Consider the following 15,957-nt stretch of genomic DNA (forward strand, 5'->3'; position numbering starts at 1 on the left):
ATTTTTATTTATTTTTTTATTAAATTGTGTTTTACACGGAGAATATTTTTGAGATTGCAGAACTTGTTGCCGTACAGCTTGGGAAACACTATAGGAATTTATAGTATGTTAAGGTAAATGCAATCTATAAATCTATAACCACCTAAGATAGTACAGTGCAATTTTGATGTTTGGTTGTTTTTAAAACTACACAATGGGCAATTTTGGTTTTGAAAGATGCATTTAAAGGCTATTTGGAAGTTTCACTGCCAAAAGCCACGAAAGGTGAAGATTGAACACTTATATTTCTATCCTGGTCAGTCAAGAGAAATCTAGATATTAAGCAGGAATATGGATCAACACGAGATGAGATTGAAATGACAAATACTGAAATGGTGATAGTTAAAATTGTGTCAAACATGATGCGATCACACTGGAATCTGATCTATTTGCACCCTTACGAGATCCGAAACAGTCATTTTTATCAGTAATGGCGAGGTACTCCTTGTGTCAGAAATTGCAGACTAGAAGTGAAGGTGTGGATGGATATACAGTGCTGAAACCTGCCGGAGGTCACTGTGATGTATAGCTTTTGCACTACATACCTCCACAGTTCTTTTGGCTTGTCTGTTTTAGTGGTAGGCGCTTACGGAGAAATATGTGTGATGACTGACTTTTGTCAGAACATATTTTATTTTTGCACTTTTTCTGACTTCTTTGTACAGTTTGGAGATTCTCTTGAGTGTGACACCACCGGATGACTAACTGTGTATATTTTAGAAAGCAAGCCACAGAGCAATCAAGCTGAGATGCAAAAAAAAAAAAAAAAAAAAGAAAAAAGATCCACCAGAATCGATTGGTTGATTGGCATTGTGTTTCTCTACAGTTACTTTATTTCACAAAATCCCACTTGCATTTTACCCTCTTCCCACACTGCTATGTCTCTCCCTGTCCAATCTCCCCTCATTATAAAGGCTCAAGGATCGCACACAGAGCCAGGAAAAGATTATGATGATAGTTTTGTTACCCCACCACCACCACCCCCTCCCACCCCTCCTTTGTCTCTGTCCACATTCCTTTAAAATGAAAGGCAGCAACAATTACCGCGGTGTCTGATGCCTCGAGTCTTTCGACGTCGACCTGGAAGAGCAGGTCTGGTTCCGCGAGTGTATGTTTGTCTTGTGCAACGATTACTGTCCACTTTAAAATGGCTGACAACCTGGGAGTGTCCATGTCTTCTTGTGAGCCGCTTGTGTGAAGAGCCAACATTTCTTGGCGTGGAAAGCTGTTCTTCATGTATGGGCCAGCCTTTTGTGGAACATCTGAGCGCGCAGGAGCTTTACATGCTAGTTACAGTTATGGACAGCTAAGTCGGGATTCTCTCTGAATGTTGCCACGGGTCAGGGAAGAGGCAGTTTGTTGGTATTTTAAATAGACCGTACATCAAAGCGTGGCAATTTAAGAGTGACATGTGAGTCTGGAAAGTGCTAATAGCCTTCCTGAGCTGATTCCATCCAGCCCCCCCGCCAATGTCAGAATCCAGCTGAATTTGCTTTCCAAGATGTTCTTCTGAGGTGAAAGCCAGCAGTCAGTTGTAGCTCCACTGGTAGCCATTTCCGATGCTTTGGTAGCGTAGCATCAAAGTCACGGGGCACACATATATTCCGCAGGATTAGAGCGGCGTAAAAGGACAGCCCCAGCCCATTCACTGTTGGCACGGCCGCCACAGCCTCGGCACAAGTGAGTTTTTAATGCATTCCATTTAACTTTAATTACTCCAATCTCTGCGAGGGCACACAGGAAGAAAAGGCCCGGGCGTTTGTGCCGAGCAGATTACCCCACTGCCCTGCCAAGTCCGCGGCGCGCTGCATCCTAAGATAGAATTCAAATTCAAATGTGGGCTAAAGAAAGTGCAGCTGTCACCCCTCTGGCCTGCGAAGCCCCAACCGGATCAAAGATGAGCTGTCCTCCTCCCCTGCCCGTGTAAAAATGAGCTGTCCTGGCCGTGCCAGTGTCTCGTCCCCCTGGGGCACCTAATCCTCCTCTCCTGACTCCACACTGACAGTCTGAATAAAGGCATTAAACCCCGCAAAATAATTACCAATTAAAACGGATGGAGAAGTCATCAGGTAGTGACTGGGGGGAGAGCAGGCAGAGGCGGCAGAGAGGGATGGAGCCGTGGTGGGTTTTCTCTCCTCCTTGCCAAGAACAACCTGTATTTTCTCCTTTATGGGTTATGGTTTTGCAGTTCTGGATGAGTGAGTGACCTTACAGAGTGGTATCAGACCAGGAACAGACTTCTCAAAGCTTCTAGGATGTCGGAGAAAGTTTAGGCGAGGCATCCCAACTGTATCCCAGCCAGAAATAAGTGTGAAAGTTTTATAAGCCACTGGAGTTAAGAGTGGTTGTTTTATCTCGTGCTCTTCCATCGGGGCTGCTGCTGTTTAGACCTGAGATACAGTGAAAGGTTGGACGTTTAGGATATGTATTTTAGCATTTTAGTTTCCAGGTGTGACTGGAAGTTACTGTTGAGTGAAAAATGAATGGATAACTGTGTGGGATTTCTTTTTTCCTTCTTTTTTTTGCTTTTTGTTTTGTTTTTGGCCAGTGCACTGTAAATGAGCATGTGTGTTTGTACCTGTTGAACAGTGTTATGGGGTGTTTTCAGACTAGCGTGCCATGAGGCCCGGGGCACTAATCCACCAGCGCCACGCTGCCGAATCCAGGTAAAGTGATCCTAAAGCCTTCCTACCCCCTCTCCCTCCCTGCTTCTCCCTTCTCCCCTTTGAGCTCTGTCTATTAGCAGTGGCAGAGATCAGAGTAGAGAATATCCACTCAACAGACCAGTCTGGACCAGGACCCACATTTTGACAACTTAATCTCCTCTTTGACGGCAGGCAGAAAAGGAGTGAATTGCCATGTGACAAAAGGGGTCCTGACTTGACCATGTTCTTTAGAAATTCCTTCCTCCGGTATGGGAGACAACCTGTATCTCCGTCCTGTTATATAGAAGTATAAACATGCTAAAAGACGTCCTCTTTTCTCTTCTGTTTTCGGTCTTCATTGCATTTTTCTTTTGAATCCGCAAGTCTCTTAAGGGGAAGACAGACAGGGGCACAACATGAAACTTCTGGCTCGACTCGTCATAAATCAATCTTCTATTCACATCGTGTTTATCGTCCTTGGTTTCATAACGATGATTGAGCAAGGTGGCTCATTCCAGAGTTTGAACCTAACTGCTCCTCATTTTGTTGCTCGCCGCGGTATTTCACTGATCACGTCAGACCCGAGGGACGGTTTGCGATGCTGATATGACTTGTCTTTTGGTTATTGTACTTGTGCCAGAATCACCCTGGGCTAAGTACACTGGGCGTGTACACCACTGTGGACGTTGCAGTGTGTGTGTGTGTGTGTGTGTGTGTGTGTGTGTGTGTGTGCGTGTGTGTGTGAGAAAAGAAGAGAAGGGATTTTTTTTTTTGGTCCGTTTTGTGGAACCAATAATTAGTTCTTGACTTCAGCTACCAGCCGACTGCATTTCTGCTGTATGTGTACGTATGTATGTACTGTGTATGAAAGAAATGTAGACGACGTTTACCTTCTGCAGAATTTTGAGGATGATCCTCTGTGGGTGTTTTCATTGAATAAGCCCGGGATCAATTTAAATCTTCCTGTTTCATCTCAGTATCCGACAATTATCACGTTATGGTCAAATTATCATCTTGATTTACAAACTGATCTCTGCTGTTGAGAGGACAAGTCAGCTCAAGGGTGCAACTTTAATTCTATTTATTGTTAAAAGCAGCCGCAGGCACTTCATGCTTAAAACCTTGATCCCTGAAGATGACAACTTTACTGTATCGAGACTTCGTAATTCAATCCCAAATATAGTTATACCGTAATTATAAGGAGAATAACTCACTATCATCATAACTCACATAACCAAGATACACTCTGCCTTTACAACCCTATTCAATTTAATTAGATACTTGCGTGTATTTGACTATCTGGGGGGATCAATTGTCTTTTTACCATCCGACCTACATGCTGCTAGTGTTGGAAGTTTTACGGGTCACAATCCCGGAGAGCATCACAATCACAAAACAAAAATGCTTGTAATCTTTTGTTTTCTGGATAATAACTCTCTGTGTGTTATGTCATGCAAACTGGTGGAGCAGCTTTTGAACTAGTCTCAAATTGACATGTGAATCAGCTCATATACCATGAGTGTAGTATATGATCTATCACAATAACCCACATTGAAAATTATTTAACAGATATTTTTGCACTAGTAAAATATCTATCCAATGATGTCAATTCAATATTTTCACGCGTGTCTTCCATGCAGTAATTGTCTGATAGCCGGCATGGTCACGGCTGAGAAGAAGATCATTTCATATCTCTACAATGATACACTGATAATTGTGGTATCAGCGCTTCCAAATATATTCAGGTTTACATCAACATGAACAAGGCCAAAATGAGATGAAATTAGTGCGGAAAGCTTTGTCCCAAATTAAGCCGATGCTGATTTCCGCCGACGTGGCAGGCGTCCAACAGCGTTTGCACGAGGTAGGCATCAGTGTGTGATTGTTTCAAACATCAGCGAGGACCACTTTCCATTTCTGCCATCCATTAAGTTTTAAAAGAAAGGACTCTTAAATCAAATATGGCACTTAAGCAAACGCGGCATTCAATGTGCTTGAAAGTGTCTTTGATAGAAAGATGAGTAACTTCGTGATATGCTAAGGTCGAAGGACAATTTGATAATTTAAGGAGGGCAAGGATTTCTCTTTTCATAAATAGAAAGAGTTACATATAAAAGAAAGAGGAGGCCTTCGGGCCTTGTCAGGCATCTTCATTAGAAACCCCACTTTAGTCTTAATGCATTTCTCGTCATTATCCAGGGCACAGTATGTCACAGTCCTCTTCAAAAGAATATATACACATTGTTCGAATAATTGCCCTGTGAAGGACAAACAAGCAGCATGTAAAAAGGCATCATTATTTAGGTGCAATCACTGGCAGGGACTTTCAGGCCTTTCCTTTTCTGTGCCATTGTTGTAGAAGGCCATTTGATGTCAGAGTGCCTGAGTGATTTGCCAAATAGCAGCATGAGCGCCAGCGTCGATTTAAATAGTCTTTAATCAGAGCTGCTGCTGCCATGATCAACACTTAAATACACACTGCCACCTAAGAATCACATTCCCAAGTCGAATGATATTGTCTTAGACATGCTGTAAAGTCAGTCAAAACACTGTGTCAGCACTGTAGAATTATGACACCCTTTAACCCCCCTCCTCCCCCTTTTCCAGCCCCCCCTGTTTGTCAGTCAACTGTTGCAGATCTCAGGTTCTTTAATTAATATGCATAGTTAATGAGCTTCTTTCTGTCAAACTGCACAAAAATGGCAGCTTGCTGAACTAACCAACATCACCATGCATGGATGGCTGCCATATTGTCTTGTGTATTGTCATTATTTTCACCTGATGTCAAATTTAGAAACACCCATCGGGGTTAAATACTGGTGACCCCCCCCCCCCCAGCCCAGTCGGTGGGGCCGTTAATGCCGCGGCTGTGTTTACTGACATGTCATCGAGAATAAACAGCCGGTCCAGCTGCCAAGACTCGACATGACTGATAACCACAGGCGCACCGTGCAGTGTTCACATCACCCAGGATGCTCTGGGATTTTAGTTTCATCGTGACTCTACTGTATTTTAACTTCCCACAGCAATTTGCATTCAAAGGATGGCTGAATAATTAGATTATTTATTTCTTTTTTTTCTTTTTTTGAAATGGTAAAATCTAAATCGGATGATTACAAGAATGAAAAAAGCTGACACTTTGAATGATTTCTGGGGTGATAGGGAGTGAGCGACATAGAGCAATAGAGAGATAAAGCGAGAGAGATAGAAATAAAATAGAGAGAGAGGGGTAGTGACATAGATAGAAAGAGAGGGAACAACTAAGATTAACAGAAAAAAGCAATAGAGGAAGAGATATAAGGAGCGAAAGAGTGAGCTAAAGATGAATGATTGAGAGCAATACAAAGAAAAGAATAGAAAGATAAAAGCAGATGAAACGAAAGTTACAAAGAGAATCTAGAGAGAGGCAGGGGTAGATAGAGAGATGGAAGGAAGCAGAAAAAAGAGACAAATAAAATAGATGGAGTTAATAGAAATCATGAGAGTTGGAGGGACAGAAAGGCATTGATAGAGAGGTGGAAAGAGTGATATAGATAGACAGATAAAGAAAATGGATAAGAAAAAACCCACTGTATAGTGTAAGCCAGAAAAAGAAAACTAAAAAACATTGAATATTTGTGCAAATGTCTGATCAGTTCAAATATCATTGACTGTTACTCTGAGCTGAATTCTGACTTTAAAGCAACAGCAGCAATGAAACTGTTTCTTGTTTCTTTTCTTTTTTTGTCAGACTTCCCAAATTATATACCGATTGTGTGCAAACCTTCATGAAAAAGCTGCTCTGAAGGCAAGTTTCACCAAAGCACCAAATTTATCAACCAATTCTACAGCAACCTGCATTCCCACAATAATCGCACACGCACAAATTTAACACAAAGGAGGCAACCAAAGTCTGAATGCACAGAAGACCCAGCGACGTGCAGGTCCACACACTATGAATGGATGAAGTCACACAGTGGCCTCATGTTCTCACAGACATGTTCATGACAGCATGACGGTATATTTTCAGTCATAATTGCTTGATATTTAGTTTTAAATATCAACATTTTCATCACTTATACTCTGCACCACGACACAAAAAAAACGTTAAAGTGTAAATTTAAAGGCTCTTATGGCACTATTTCACCGATTTCACTCGAGATAATATTGGGCCGTATATGGCCCCAGAACTAAAATCTGTTTGGCAGCCCTGGATTAGAAAGAGGCCACTCCCAAAAAAGAACCGATGTGGTCTTTTCATTTTCCAAAAGAAATAACATTTACAACAGATTTACAATATAAATCTTTATTTGAGACACTTCTGACATCCACTGTGCTCTTTGCTATTGAATTGTGTGATGTCATCAGTGGTCTCTGTTGCCTTCATGCCTTCAAAAAGCTGTAAATATCTAAAAGTAAGACAAGAATTAAGTTTCCAAATGATTTGAAATAGGTTATTATTCTCAAAGGAAAATCATCTACAAGGATTGCCTCCAGTTTGTCCAAGACGGAAAAACAAGAGAAGGTTTAAAAACTCTCTGATCTAATTGCAGAGTCTGCAGGTAACTCTAGCAGCTGTTGGTGTCAGAGTGCATGTGTCTACAATCGCAACGACATTGCTCTAATTTGATCTGCATGGGAGGAGTGCCAGGAGAAAAATAAAACCCTTCGCTGTCCAAACAGGCCATTGGAGCAAATCAAGAGTTTGTCCATGAACTAATAATATCAGGTTTTCTGGAAGAATGTGGACTGAGTCGAGTTATTTGATTGTAGTAGTATGTGATAATTCATTCACTCATTCATTCATTCAAACTAGTCCCAGGAGAATATGGACTGGGGGTTGTTGTTGTTATTGTCCATCTATTCACGCATGTGCAGTAGAACTATTTACTACAGCCATGGTGCTCATGTGCAGTGGCAGCATTCCAGAAAAGTCACGTTTTCAAAAAGTGGCATTTTCCATCCATTTCAACGGAGACGGAGTCCGAGCTTTTTCAGAAGAAGTTCCACCGTGGGAGCCGTTTTTCACTTTATTCATATTGTTAACAAGATATGTTAAGAGCAAGAAAGAACTTGGGAAAGATCAACGCTGTTGTTTTACAGTCCTGAAAAAAAACGAAGAAAAGAAACCTGCCTTTGTGAAACGGCAACAATAATATTATAATATTCGTTATATCTGTATGGCCCTGCTGGTTAAACGATCCAAGAAAACTAAATCTAAATCTTAACACCATCATTAAAATCTATCAGATCGCTGGATTTCAAAAATGGCACTGGGCCTTTAAAAATGGTTTTCATTTAAATAATCAAATAATGGTTGCCAGAGTGACTATGCAGATGTAAAGTTTAATACCCGCACTCTGTCTGCCAAAAGACGGAAAGCAAGGGTAAAAAAAGGACACATTTTTGGCAGCCCTTCATCAAAAGCATAAAGCAGTGGCCACAAGGGGAGAAGTAAACAGATTAGGAAAGCTATTGACATTTCCCCGTAGCAAAGGAAGGGGTGTCGAATGGCAGCAAGGATGATAAGGTGTACAGGCATTCAGTCCCCCCTCTCATGTTTTATGTATCTGTGATCACAACTGATCGTGAGAGAAATTAATCAATAACAATGCCGCCAGGATGTGCAGATGACACATGCCTCTGCCCACCCCCGCCACCCTGCCCCCCTCCCCCCTCCTCCACCCCCTTAGCACCCCCTTTGCCACACTCCTCCATTCTCCACCCTCCTTCATTCTCCTCACCCCATCCATTTTGATTCGGGGGCCTGTTGTTCGCCCACGTCTAGGTGAGGGATTTTTACATCCCCGGCGTGCTTGGAGGAACTCCATATGGCCGGGATCAAAGGTGTTGCTGGGTGCATGGTTCTGCTTGGTTGCCAGCCACCGCCGTTAATTAGAAAACAAGATCAGAGGCGGTATTAAAATCCAATTAAGCCCGTATGAACAGATTGCCAAGTGATGTTCACTAATGCATTACTGAGCACCATGCAAATTTTAGTGGCAGCATTTGGCTTTATGTTATGTGTTTGTGTCATTAAGTGTGTACGTGTGTGTGTGTGTGTGTGTGTGTGTATGTGTACTTTGGAGGGTATCCGTGCGTGTGCCGGAGTGTGTCTATGCACGTGTCACTTGCCGGCTATCCAAGGCTCTGTGACATTGCCTGATCTTTTCCTTGATACACAGGCCTAATCTCATATAAACAATCAGCTAAAGCTCTGCAGAGCAACAACACCTATCCACACAATAAGATTGGATGATATTGCTTCTGACAATTAAAGCATAATTGAGAATGCTGAATTATTGATCCATCATAATTGAGTTCTCTTCATTTGATTTGTATGAGAAACTAATATGATGCACAGAAAATCCAGCAGATTTTGGATAAATTGCCAGGGAGTATTTGAGCTTAATCCAAAGATCCATAGCATTTCTATCTGGTCTCTACTGGCTACCAGAAAACCATAAGTTATAAGAGAGACGGGAGCTTTTCATTTACACCGTTTAAAAAATTTAAGAGAGCTGTCAGCAGATAAAATTAAAGTAAGTTAAGGAATTGGATGAGGCACATTAAGATGCGTACGTAAAATCATTCAGCACAATAAGTGCCAATTTAGTCCGCGAGTTTCATTCGCACAGCAGACAGACAGGGCATCTGTACCAAAGGCTGACAAGTGGATGCAGCTGGTGGCCTATGGCCCGAAGCATCCACATTATCACAGACGAGGGCTGTTAATGTTGGGCTGAATGGAGCCCCTTTTGAGATACAAAATAGCATTCTGATTAGAAAGCCAGGAAATACACATCTGAAGAGCCGGAAATTGTCACAATGCAGAGCCACGGCACATTTGGCACAGTCTCAAGCTGGGTATAGAGGAGTGAGATCTTAATGAAGGGATGTGCTCTATCAAACACATTGAGACTTCTCGTTTCCACTAGATATGCTGTTCAGGTCAAAGTTTCCTTCTTTATTTACTTACGTGACACAGAACTGCAGTAATGTAGCTCTAAGTGTCACTTTAATGATGTTTTTCAAGAAATGCACTTTCTTGTATTTTGACATGTGAAAATATTGCCATGAATATTTATTTTAACAAACTAAAATTTTTCAAAGAATAAAAAAATATATGTATTTTGAAAGCTGTAATATCATCTTCCATTCCAAATAATTGTGCGATTGTATGGACTGGTCAAATTGAACAAAACGGAAATAAATTGAAACAGTTCAGATAACAATACTAGAAATGTAGAAATACATTTAAAAAAAAAATAAAAGAAATCTACATTAAATTTGGTTCTGCTGATGATACAAATCCACATTTGGTTTCAAATTGTAAAATGGAATAAACAATTTCTATTGTAACAAAGTTACAAAAGTTAGTGCAAACTAAGTCCAAAACAAACCTGTGACTTGTCGGGCTAAAGCGAATAGTGAATAATGTCAAAAAGAAACTGAGTGGACTAAGAGAGTTGGCGAAGAATGTCTTGTTACAGAACATAAGAAATGACTTCCTGGTGAAGGTCAACTGGGGTTCAGCCTGGAGCAGCCCAGGTAAGTAAATCTTTTGGCAGTGAAGCTATTTTCACTAAAACTTCAGAAAATTGTCTGGTTTGTTTCTAACTTTGGCCCTTGACTTCAATAAAGCTTTTGGACCTCAGTCGTCTGCCTCTGTCCCTGATATCTAAACTCCACAGCCTAAATGAGTGGTTGGATTATAATTTGTACTTTATTTGATTTTGAAGTTTTGTGTAACGGGTTTGCTCAATAAGTAAGCTCAGGCGGGCTGCAGTGTTGAAGTATTGGTGGATTGCATAAGCCAACACCGATGCACAAACCGGTGACTTGAACTTCTGCCTCACCTGACTGATACCAGTAGTTTCAAAGCTGCTTGGAATGTAAACCAAAGAGAAGTGACTTGACTCAAAAGTGAGTCGGTGATGACCCCCTTTAGTAGGATTGTAGACCCTGCCAAAAAGCGGGACCGGTCTGAGTTGTTGACTTTGTGTCTAAGTTTCATAGATCTCAATCCAACCCAACGTCTGTGGAATATCCTGGACAAACACGTTCTATCAAGACTGCCACCCAGCAAGTTAATGGTTTAAAAGATCTGCTACTGACATTTTAGTGCCTTTGAACTCCTCCAGAGATCAGTTGAATCCATGATTTGACAGGACAGGAATATTTTGGCAGTGGAAAGAGGGTCCTAAACAATATCAGGCAGGTAGTAAACACTGTCGGGGTTGATTGGTGTAAAATTCAACATGTCAATTCAGTCTTATAACTGAAGGACGACATATTGTAATTTCTATTAACTCGTGAATTGGACTGGAACATGTCAAAAGTGACAGCAGAAATTCACAATGTGTGTGCATCAATTATGATCGCAATTACAGAGCTTCTAAAGCCCATAATGTACAGTTTCATATATTTCTAACTTTAGTTTATGACACAATTGGACCTCTATCTCACTGTGGCCAACCGGCACACAAGTTCATTTGCATCTAAGAGCTACTTAAACTAAAACAATGTGCAATGGTCTAGAATTGCACATTGTGCCATTTACACTGTCGCAAATGCCTTTCACCAACTAGTTCAAATGTGACAATATGTCCATGCCAGAATATAATAAACTTAATATTTTCAACACAACCCATAGATATTTGAAATATCAGTATGACAATAATGGTATGACCAAAACAATTTGAAGATACCAGCAAAAAGGTTTCAATGAATGTGCCTCGTGTGTAAAAGGATACTTATTGTTGTTGTGACATTAATGCCATGCAGCATAGGGGGTGGAGTACAGATAACAATCCATCTGATTGCCACAGCACTGGAAAAAGGTAAGATCTAGAGTCAACAACCCTTTTGAAACTGAGAACTACTTCCAATGTATGCAGAAAGATTACATCTTACAAATTCACAGAATGAATAGAGTTCTCAGTATAGGCTTTTCTTTTCTCCCCCCTGAACATCGCATGTTCTCATCGGGTCCTTCAGCATTTATTCTCAAACTGATATGTGTAAAACTAGTTATTTGCAATCTCCTTTAAATTAAATGTGGATCAAAGTAATATATTTTGAAAAAATTTGATCTTTTGAGATATCTGAAAACAATGCTGCTTTGTCGTCCTCCTTCAGAGAACCCTCCCCGCCCCCTTCCACAACCACATCCGCACACAATGTGAGCTTATATGCGCAATTAAACAACAGGACTAACTGGAGGTGTACTCACATGTCTGCGGGACTCTTTCAGGTTGTATAAATTGGGCCAGCAGGTTGATGCTGAGCGAATTTGGCTAAAACACCTGTACACCCACCTTCACCTTCAATCATCCCCCCGAAAAAAAATCCAATAAAACGTTTCTCCTGATCCGAAATAGTGCTGGTGAAGATTTAAATCAGACACACATGCAAACAAGACAGCGTAGGGGAGGTGTAAAGAATATTATTTTTAGTTGGGCAAGCAGATCGTATGATACGACCCGCAATTTGTAACATTTGTAAAAAAAAAAAAAAAAAAAAAAAAAAAAGTAGCAATAAGAAAGAAAATCCAAATATTTAGAGTAAACATGTCTTCTGTTGTTGATCGGGTGTTTCCAGTACTGAAGGTTGAAGTCAGTCTTTGTGGTGGTAAATGAAGGGCTTAACATTTTTCTCAATAGTAGCCAGTGTGAAACTTCTGGCAACCACTTGTTAAGTATATGAGAAATGATGTTGAATGCAGCACAACTGCACAGAAGGAATTGCTTCAGTAGCAAAACATAGTGAACCTGTCATGTAGTACATCAAGGCAGAGCATTAAACTGACTGGTGTTGTTCTGTAGAATTCAGGCAGCACACACTGAAGTCTCGTTCAAGAGAGCCACCTTCATCAGAACGAAGGAGCTTGCAGCTGTGTATCGTTAAGTCAATGTGTTCTGATTGGTCAGGGCAGGCCACTGCGGCTTTTTAAAAACCCTCTTACATGGTGAGACTGCCTCTAGAGTTGCTCTTAGAATAAGATGGCTGCTTACTTCGCTGCAGGGTAAGTGGCAACGTGTGCGATTGCGTGTTTCCATTGTGCAGGACTGGTGTTAATGTGTTTCTCCTATTTGTGACTAGAATTTTCTTCATCTTGATGCTGGGTGCTACTTATAGCTACCCTACCAAGAAAGGTAAAGTACCTTTAACTCAAACTTCAACATGTAAGTTATGGACCTGCACTAATGCATTTTTAATCTTGGTTCTGGCTCTCAAGATGGAGGTTCTGACACAAACCCTGGCTCTGGTGCGCCACAAGGACTAACCTACTCTCAGCCTGGTGTTGGACGTGGACCAGTCAGTTCATTTGGAGCCAACGCTGGTGCTGCTCCCGTGTATTCGGGAAATGTAGGCCGCTATCCTCCGGGTGCAGTTTTGCCAAATGCGGGACCAGCTGCAACCCAAGGTAGCTAATGCTAAATCATGTAGGCCTTTAGAGCCTTCTGCTATTCTCACGTTGTCTGCTTCATGCCTCAACACTTTCCCCCTGTGTTCATAGATGTCGAGTGGCTCAAAGAACCACCTAGTCCTCTTTCTGATGGGGATGGATCTCAAGCTGCTCCTGGCATACCTGGAGGGGCGGCAGCCGTCAGCGTCGGGGCCATAGGAGTGGGAGCAGGAAGCTCTCTACCCCACAGCCATGACTCTGAGCCATTGGGTCCTTCTGCACAGTACCAGCCGGGTGAATTGTCCCATATGCAGAATATCTTTGAACATGGCAACTACGACACTGAAACAGAAACCCAGGGTGCCTCATTCCAGCCCCCTGGTGGTGGGCCTCTGCCTGGACCGGTCATCCTGGAAGGTGCCGACAGTCTCTCCCTGCCCAGCCCGGAATACTATGTGTATCCTTACTACGACTTTTTGTTCCTGACTGGCCAGTATCCTCCAGGCACAGTGTCTCACTTCAGCAGCAACTTTGAGCAGGGCAAGGACTTCTGGTATGATACTCACTACAACAAGTACTACCTTCCCGCTGACAGCGATGGTCAGCAAGAGAAGGGCTTTCCCATTGTCAAGCAGCATACTGGGGATTGGCCTTGAGCTGCCCAGTAGGTGAATGACTTCATTAGACTTTTACACTTGACGCTGTCTAATTGGAAGGTCCTGTTCCTTCCAGGATGCAGTTGCTGTAAATAAAAACTTTAAAGAAAAAAGCACCAGTGTGTTTTGTGAGGAGTCCTGCTTGGGAATGTAATTGGTGCAATAAAGGTGGTGCTGAAGTCAAAAAATGCCTGAAGCATGGAAATGGTTTAAAATCTTGATAGAAAATTATTTTGAAATTGATATCAAAGTTTGAGCACTTAAGTTTACTGGGCTGTGTTTAATGTAACTGCTACATTATCAATTTGGTCTTTAAGTTGTGGTTTATGATTGAAAGATAACACCTACTCCCTTGTCCGAGCGCTCTTTTTCTGTGGCCGAGCAAAGGTGACTTGCATGTTCAATCGGTGTCATTGTCTTCAAACATGAACAGAAGCCAGTTTTCTAAATCTTGCCTTACAAAAATGCACTTTTCACCATGAAGTGTTAGTTTCCCCTGAGTGTGAAGTTAAACTGCCCTATGCTTTGATGTTCGTCTGTCATCAAATCTGCGTAACTTAAAGTGCAAACAGGAGAAAACCTTGAATGTCTGCGGTTTTCCCATCTCGCCTTCAGGCAATCTTATTGTAAACAAGTGTCATTTCTTAGAAAAACTGCCAGGTTTAACGGTGTAAATAAAAGTTGACAGTGGAAGCACTGCTGCCACGCAGGCTCACCACAGCTGACGTAAATGGTTCTTCCACATGAGCTTGATGCCTATGGACATGTAGTTCATATGCCAGGCCTTTGGGTGTGCTGTGACTCCCAAATACACAGAAACTGTTGCGATCGCGTTGTGTGGACAGGCCCCATGTCTACCTAAAATCATGAATTCATTTACTTGGACTCCATGAATAAATGCTTTTTTTTTTTTAAATAAAAAAAATAAACCTGTACTGATCAGCCACCAAGTTTCTTTTCAAACATTTTACTCCCAGAGACCACTTGTCAGTTAGAACCCACATGCACTGTTGTGAATGTTGGAAATTAAATGTTTTGTTCACTCATCACGCTGGGTTGGATTTGGCTCGTACCAAAGGTATATGTTATCACAATGAACCATCCTGTAAACGCTTGCTACTTTTTAAAGCAACATTTAGCTGCAGAATTTAACACCGATGTGCAAAACTCCAGCAGTGTGACGCCCCATTGCTGCGCAGACGGGTTGATTCAGGAGAGAAATGTTGAAAGAGGCACTTTTCCTTGACTTGGACTCCGATCTGCCTCTGATAGGTCAGTGCTGTAACAAAGCTGAACACCGACTCTTGACACTTTGTGGGCAGATCATATTTGGCCTGGGCAGTTTTTCATTTCCCACTCTGTGATCTGAAGGTAGATCAACAGATATACTCGACACCCTATTGTCTAAAATGGACCAAGAAGCCTTCAATAGATTTGGGTTCATTCTTTTAAAGTTATGAAATCCACTTTTTAACCTTTGAGTAGGAGGGCAAATGAAATAATTACCGAACAATGTCAGGAGCATTACGCATCATTAATTGCAAATAAAGTGGACATTATGGACAAACCTTGACATTAAATTTTTTTTACATTATAGCCACATTTTGATTGAAGCTTGTTTCTTCTATTTTTGCATTTTTCTTTGTTGCTTGCTCTGATTTCACTTTTTTCTTGCTGTCTCTTCTGCAATGTATGTTTTGAATGCTGATTTGTCAAGGATTGACTCGGTCCTTCTTGCAGCAGGGTCAGCGGTGGATGACGGGCATCCTTTCTCACCTCGCAATATTATATGTGAATGCTTCATATCCACATATAACAAGTTGCACAAGTACGTAATGTTTTTCCAACTACCTCCAGGAGTCAAGGGGCACTGGAGCAGATCCCAGGTAACTACGGACCAATGTAGGGTGCTACCTCAACAGGACACCAGTCCAACACATGAGAACTCTCTCCATTTGCACAAATATGAATATGGCTGGTTTCATTTCCTCAGGGTAAGCAGTGAGCCAGTACGTTTATGTAGATAATGCTGAATGGGAATTGTGTTTACGTGCTTGCCCCTTCATTGTTAACAGGACTATTTTTTTATTGTCTTGATGCTGGGTTGAAGCTACTGTTACACTCTCAAGACAGGTAAAGTACCCATAGCTTTACTTTTCAGTTTTCAAGCTATAGTCATGGACTGATGGGGTGTTTTTCTTTTCTTCCAGGTTTTGGCTCCCTAGAT

The 15,957-nt window shown here is 41.6% G+C and overlaps 1 protein-coding gene across 1 annotated transcript; it reads left to right on the forward strand.

Moving 5' to 3' along the window:
- The first annotated feature begins 2,687 nt into the window (after window positions 1-2,687).
- Window positions 2,688-13,833, forward strand: LOC308126801 (uncharacterized protein). The gene is made up of 4 exons (XM_080491427.1): window positions 2,688-2,705; window positions 12,768-12,820; window positions 12,904-13,092; window positions 13,186-13,833. The coding sequence occupies exons 2-4, from the start codon at window positions 12,784-12,786 to the stop codon at window positions 13,728-13,730; spliced, it is 771 nt and encodes a 256-aa protein (XP_080347553.1). The 5' UTR covers window positions 2,688-2,705; window positions 12,768-12,783; the 3' UTR covers window positions 13,731-13,833.
- Window positions 13,834-15,957: the final 2,124 nt, after the last annotated feature.

This window comes from Lipophrys pholis (assembly GCF_963383615.2).
Source record: "Lipophrys pholis genome assembly, chromosome: 21".
Lineage (NCBI taxonomy): Eukaryota > Metazoa > Chordata > Actinopteri > Blenniiformes > Blenniidae > Lipophrys > Lipophrys pholis.

Coding starts and splice junctions, on each gene's coding strand:
- LOC308126801 (XM_080491427.1), top strand. CDS start 12,784: ATGCTGGGTGCTACTTATAGCTACCCTACCAAGAAAG. Junction 12,821..12,903: donor TAGCTACCCTACCAAGAAAG/GTAAAGTACCTT, acceptor CTGGCTCTCAAG/ATGGAGGTTCTGACACAAAC. Junction 13,093..13,185: donor GGGACCAGCTGCAACCCAAG/GTAGCTAATGCT, acceptor CTGTGTTCATAG/ATGTCGAGTGGCTCAAAGAA.